The sequence below is a fragment of the Lolium rigidum genome, chromosome 6 (genome assembly GCF_022539505.1).
Source record: "Lolium rigidum isolate FL_2022 chromosome 6, APGP_CSIRO_Lrig_0.1, whole genome shotgun sequence".
Taxonomy (NCBI): Eukaryota; Viridiplantae; Streptophyta; class Magnoliopsida; order Poales; family Poaceae; genus Lolium; species Lolium rigidum.
The window spans coordinates 222,646,226-222,652,842 of NC_061513.1; the positions used below are offsets into that span (position 1 = coordinate 222,646,226).

At 43.6% G+C, this 6,617-nt stretch overlaps 1 protein-coding gene across 1 annotated transcript; it reads left to right on the forward strand.

Moving 5' to 3' along the window:
- Positions 1 to 1,335: 1,335 nt before the first annotated feature.
- LOC124667827 (uncharacterized oxidoreductase At4g09670-like) lies at positions 1,336 to 6,109 on the forward strand. Its single transcript, XM_047205070.1, has 2 exons — positions 1,336 to 2,026; positions 5,281 to 6,109. The coding sequence occupies exons 1-2, from the start codon at positions 1,412 to 1,414 to the stop codon at positions 5,899 to 5,901; spliced, it is 1,236 nt and encodes a 411-aa protein (XP_047061026.1). The 5' UTR covers positions 1,336 to 1,411; the 3' UTR covers positions 5,902 to 6,109.
- The last annotated feature ends 508 nt before the right edge of the window (positions 6,110 to 6,617 follow it).

Below are 6,617 nucleotides of genomic sequence, written 5' to 3' on the forward strand. Positions count from 1 at the left end.
TATTTCAAATTATTCATGTATTTAGGTCAAGGAACGTAACGAGATTTGCTGCACATGGGCACCAGTGATCTCGTTTTTCAAATAAATTAAAAATCATATTTTTGAGTTCAAAGAATTCTGAAAGAAAATCTGCATATAGCCAAATAATGTATCCCACAAACGTGTAAAATGTCAATTTTAAATACTTTATATTTTAAGTTACACAAAAAGACAAAAGTCTAGATCTGAGTGGTCATTTTCAAATCTCTAACAACATGTCAGATTTTGTTATTTTTATCTAGCACAAGGTAAAAAATAATTTTGGGTTGAGATTTTGCATGATTGTGAGATGTATCACTGGCAATCTTCAGAATTATTTTTCAATTTTTTTGATGACTAATAAACATTTTTTTTTCTAAATGACGTGATCACTAGAGCTCAGTAGCAAAAGCACTTTCCATCAAGGAACCCCCTACTTTCATTCTGAACGCTCTTGTAAACGATGTAAATATGTTTGCAACTCAATAGAGCTAGCCGAATGGCATTTGCTAACAAAAAACTTGGTCGAATTGGTCATTAGGCAAAAGATGAGAAAGTGAAAGAAAAAAATCAGAAAAGAAACTCGGTCAACAAAATAGCGGTGTTACATACGGACACGCGCAATAGTTGGGTCCAAAAATCAACTTCAATAAGAAATAGTGGTTCAATATAAAATCCCAGCAGGGGGCTCCACCCAAGCGGCTAAGGCCGGTGCCACCGCGGGCGGTAGTGGGGGCGGTACCGCCCGCGGCGGGGCGGGAGGCGGGCGGGAGGCAGGCGGGACGGGAGGGGGAGGCGGGGGCGGGCTCGCCCGGCGGTAGCGGGCGCTACCGCCGGCTACCGCCCGCATTGGCGGCGGCGGTGAGGCGGGAGGGGGCGGGAGGCGGGGCGTGGCGTTGGCGGGCCGGGGCGGTAGGCGGGCGGGCGAGAGGGCGGGCGGGAGTGGGCGGTAGCGGGCGGTAGTGGGGCGGGAGGCGGGCGGTAGCGGGCGGGAGGCGGGCGGGAGAGGGGCGGTAGTGGCTGAGGTGGCGCGATCTGATTCGTCCACCTCAGCTAGCCGTTGGGGTAGCTGTTGGTAGTTCAATAAAATAATTTCCTTGCATTATTTTCTATGTTATACTCTGAAAAAGAATTGCTAATGGTGAGGAGAGAGAAAAGCTGATGTGGAGGAGAGAGAAGTGAGAGGGCTCACTATGCCGCGTACGTTGGCAAGGTGGGGTGAGAGTGGGGTGAGAGTGGGGCTAGAGTGGGCAAAAAGGTGACGTGGCGGAGCGGGAGTGAGGCGGTGCACTAGCACCAGCCTAATCACACTATACACTGGACTCAGATGAGATGAGCACTGAATAAGAGACTGTCTTCTTTGTTTTCGAATCGATTCAACACCGGAGGGGAGATGGCCGTAGCTGATTGCGGCGCCGCGTTCTTGTTCAGCCACCCCGAGAATTCCCCCAATGCGCGTCGATTCTCGATCCAAGTTCCTGCCGGCAGATCGCGCCTCCACATTCCGCTCGCCATGTCGTCCGCCGCCGTGCCACCGCCGGAGGAGCCGCCGAGCCCGGTGCGGTTCGGCATCATGGGCTGCGGCTCCATCGCGCGCAAGCTCTCGCGGGCCATGCTGCTGGTCGGCCCCGCCGTCGACGTGGCCGCCGTCGCCAGCCGCTCCGGGGACAAGGCGCGCCTCTTCGCCGCCGACAACGGCCTCCCCGCCGGCACGCGCCTCCACGGCTCCTACGAGGCGCTCCTCGACGACCCGGACATCGACGCCATCTACCTCCCGCTCCCCACCAGCCTCCACCTCAAGTGGGCCACCGCCGCCGCCGAGCGGGGCAAGCACCTGCTCCTCGAGAAGCCCACCGCGCCCTGCGCCGCCGAGCTCGACCATATCCTCGCCGCCTGCGAGGCTAGCGGCGTCCAGTTCATGGATTCTACCATGTGGATGCACAACCCCCGCACTGCCAAGATGCGCCAGCTCATCGCTGATCACGACACCATCGGCGACGTCAGAGTTGTAAGTCCTTGAAAATTTTCTTGCTACATTCGGATTTGGTTCGAACTAGAATCGTTTAGTCAATATAGCATCGGAATGTAAGTTTTCTTTATGCCCTCCGAATCATCTTGCGTGTTTTATTAATCCCATTTCGTGGCTGTATTTGATTGTTGATGTGGTTTTCTATTATGTGAGTGTTCAGTCATAGATGGAGACCGCTTCACCAATCAATTTATAGATAATTTTTTATGTTGCTTTAATCTATTCATGTGGTTCAAGCGTCAAAAGATTCTCTAGCGAACTCTGATTGTGTCGAATCTAATATAGCTTGTCGTTGTATCCAGCATGGGCATAGATTCTTTTTTTTTTTCCGCGCCGTGAGATGGTTTTTGCTTTTGAACAATCTGAAATATTGTTCTGACATAGTGCTAACTAGAACAGAAAAGGAACAGTTTCAAAAGCTATGTCAGAATATTACTTGGTACTAATCTCGTATGTATGCCTGCACAATCTTCTGACACTTCCTTTTTTTTTATTGAAATCATATGACATGTGACCTGATACAAAGGCATGGTTCCTTATCCACAAGAGGAGCAACTGTTTATCAACAACAAACAAACACCATAATGACAACATGAATCACCATATAATTTAAAAGGATGCTCACACACCAAATGCAAAAAATAAGACAAAATGTCCATGCATATTACCCGAAGACCTGAGAAAAAAAAGCTGAAAGCCTTAAGCAAGGCACAGAAGTTACCTTTACATATACTTGCCAAATTGACCACACTGGATATGCAGTGAATTATATTGTGTTTCTGGTACTTTGGTAGTATCATCTCCACTATTGATGTACATACTCTGTTTGATCATCTCCTTCCCGCAAAACTATCCGCCCAGAGAATCCCTAACGGACAAATCGACAGAGCTCTTATTACGCAAGGCACATCTTCTTTCCATATCAGGATTTACTACTAGTTGATTTTTGTTGCTAGCAATTAGAACTACCAAAATACCTCAAGGAATTTTTCATTGTGCACGTCCAACCAAGAAATTGGCAAAACAATTGTTAGTACGCCATCTATCCCAACTTCCCATGTCTCTTTGCTTAGTTTACAGGAAGGAACAGAGTGTCGTATTTCTTGCAACTTGAACTATACTATACTCTCGATTGAGTAGTAGAGTTTGTATGTTCTGCTTTTTCCTCTGAAACTCCTTAAAGGTCCTTAGAATGACCACCAATGTACGATTATTGCAATTTGGGCACCTCCTGCTTTATTGTCTGTCACATCTTGCACTCTCATAAACACTGTAGCCTAAATACACCACTCCCTAGTTTTTTGGTCTTTCTGGTTTTAGTACTTCTTTTCCTCATTGCGAAATCTGTGAGAATTCTTGAAAGTTTCAGTATAGACATTATTATACTAGTGATTAATTTCATAGCTCTGCTGATTTTTTTTGCCCTTATAGTGATTTATGTTCCATATAATACTCGGTCTGTTCACATAATCTGACATACAGTAATGATCCACTGATTTGTTGTTCCCAGTAAGTTTCCAGTGGACCGAACCGAGTTTGGTGCCCTCTTGTGTTATACAGCTGCTCATTCAACACCTGGCTGGCCTATCAGATTCTTGCTTATTGATATGGTGTTGCTTCGATAAAATTTGCAATGCTTTAAGGTCTCACCTACACCTGAATCCGACTTCTTGTTCCCATGATAAAAATTTACACAAGTTACCCTCCCGAAATGTACATTATTGAAGTTTCTTTGGTTCATATTATTCTCATTTAGTCAGGTAAGGCTGCATCCATTTGTAGACATGACTTGTTTTCTCAGTACCAATGCAAATGGCAATGCAAGAGATGCAATGTTCCCTGGTTGTTTGAGGTACCAAATCAACATATAAATTTTGAAAACTATTTACACCTGTACTTATCATTTTACTCGTAACTTTAAAAATGTTATATTTGCAAAAAAAAATGTTAAGTTCAGTTCAGTACTTAATGTCTTAAAGAGTAACAAAAAAAGGGAGAGTTTCGACAAGTAAAAGTCTAAAGGGAAATGTAAATGAGAGAAACAGGCCAAAGAGAACATATCTTTTTTGTTTCCTCTAACACACATCAAGTTTGAAGTTAAAATTTTTGGGGTGCTGTAATACTCCAAAGAAATCCTCATGTTTGAAGCCCCAACTGAAGCCAGAAATTCTCATTTTCTATCTGAACTTTTCCAATCTTAATGTTTGAACTGGGACCTACCAATGGCAGGTACTACCATATAGTAGCCAGGAATTACATACTTGCCAAAAAAACTTCGCCACAGGTGCTCGGAAAAATCCCATTATCACACAGAACTTGAACTAGCTGACAGGGGGGATTTGTTTCAGCTGAGCTTGGGAGGTATTAAACAGGCAAACAGTTCTCTAAAAATGATCCTTTGATGGTTCTAATTGCTTGTTCCACATGGACACTGGTCATTGCGACACTGAAAGCAATCAAAACAAGATGTGATGAAGTTAAAACCAAGCTGGTTAAATACAGAAAAACTCCCAAAGATAGATCAGCATATAGATATAAATGAATTAATAAAGCATAATTTTTTCTTCATGTTCTTTGTGCGAGCAATAAATTGGTGAAGTCAACTAGAAGGGAAGGGGTTCAACTTGGTAATGCTGTAGTACCTCTGTTTTGATGGAGGGAGTACAGCTGGAAATGTTGCAATTGGTGTTACAGGTAAAACTGAGGTTGAATTTGTCTTCCAAGTGGCTCAAAGCCTCAAACCTCTCAGTATGATTTGGGGAAGGAGAAGACAATGGAAGAGTAGGAACCGTGTTATCTCGTCATATTGTGCTAGCATCTGGTTTTTATATGTTATAACCCGAGAAAATATCATAATCGATAGTTTGTCTAGAATATACAGTTATGGAAGAACAAAAGTGCGTACTGCTGATTCCTTTTGCATTTTTCTCCAAATTGTTACTTGTCAGTACTAAACTCTGGGTGGAGCATATATGTAGCAACATCAATGTGGTTGGTTATTGTAGGGAGAAGTTTACGGATCATAAAAAACACTCAGAAATTAGTGCAGTCACAGGACTTATAGCACATATATATTCCCAATCAGCATGCATTAAGTGTCCTGCCACGACCTTTGGTGATCTATTTCTTGATAAAACCTCACCCCTATGGGTGTCATCTTATGTTGGAGACTTATACATTTTCCAGAGTTTGACCTTGAAGGTAAATAATTATTTTTTCTAATGTTGCTTCAGATAAACAGCATTGTCAGCTTTCGAGCAAACGAAGATTTCCTCAAGAATGACATCAGGGTAAAGCCAGACCTTGATGCCCTGGGCGCACTTGGTGATATCGGGTGGTACTGCATCCGCGCGATCTTGTGGGCTGTTGACTATGAGCTGCCCAAGAATGTGATTGCTCTCCGTCACCCTGTTAAGAACCAAGCTGGTGTGGTCCTTGCTTGTGGCGCATCGCTCTATTGGGAGGATGGCAAGGTCGCCACCTTCCACTGTTCTTTCCTTACCAACCTTACTATGGACGTCACTGTCGTTGGCACAAACGGTACTATTCATGTTACTGATTTGGTCATCCCGTACGATGAAAAGTATGGTCCATTCAGCCTAGACTCCAAGACGAACTTCACCGAACTCACTACCGGATGGGACCCACATCCGAGCAAGAATGTTGTCACGACGGACCTACCGCAGGAGGCCCTGATGGTCCAGGAGTTCTGTAGGCTGGTGCGGAACATCAGAGATGCCGGTGGCAAGCCTGAGGGGAAGTGGCCGGCCATCACCCGAAAGACACAGATTGTGGTGGATGCAGTGAAAACTTCTATTGACACTGGATGTGAGTCGGTCGATGTTGTCAGCTAGATACATCACATAACTGGTCATTCCCATGATATGTTGTCGAGAACATGGCGTACAGTTTCTGTATTTGCTCAACCCATACTTCTACATTGTGCAAATCTACTTGCTGAAATAATTTGAGTGATTCTTGTCATGTTCAAGACACTATTGCAATATCAAGCTCGATGTTACTATGAATTTGCTGTGTATGATACGAGGTATATGGATGCTTTGAGTGGTCTATAAATGATGTTGACTATGTCAACCCGACAAATTCTAGTAAGGTGCACCAGTCTTGCCCAAATAAGCAGTTTAATAACACTCAGATTCTGGTTTCCCGAATGACTACAGAGCCGATAGAAAACCTTTTTAGAATTTACTAGTTTCAAGAATCACAATAGAACCTGGAATTCAGGCTGAACATCGGGGCTGTCTACTATTGAGCAGGTTAGGCTAGAAGCTAGAGCATGAGCAGGCAAAGTGGGCACTCAGTATGAATGAACAAATAGTTTTTTCCCAGTAAATATGATATTATTATATTTGGGAAAAATGGAGACATATATATTTTTAAATACATCGGCATTTTACATATGCAGTCACACATATTTTAAATGATATCTTTTTTCAAGCGGTATATTTTCTTGAACTATCGGAACAGTTCTCATAAATATAGAACAGTTTTAGGTAAATTATTTTTACTTACATTCTCGATATATTTTCTCAACATACATATTTTGCTA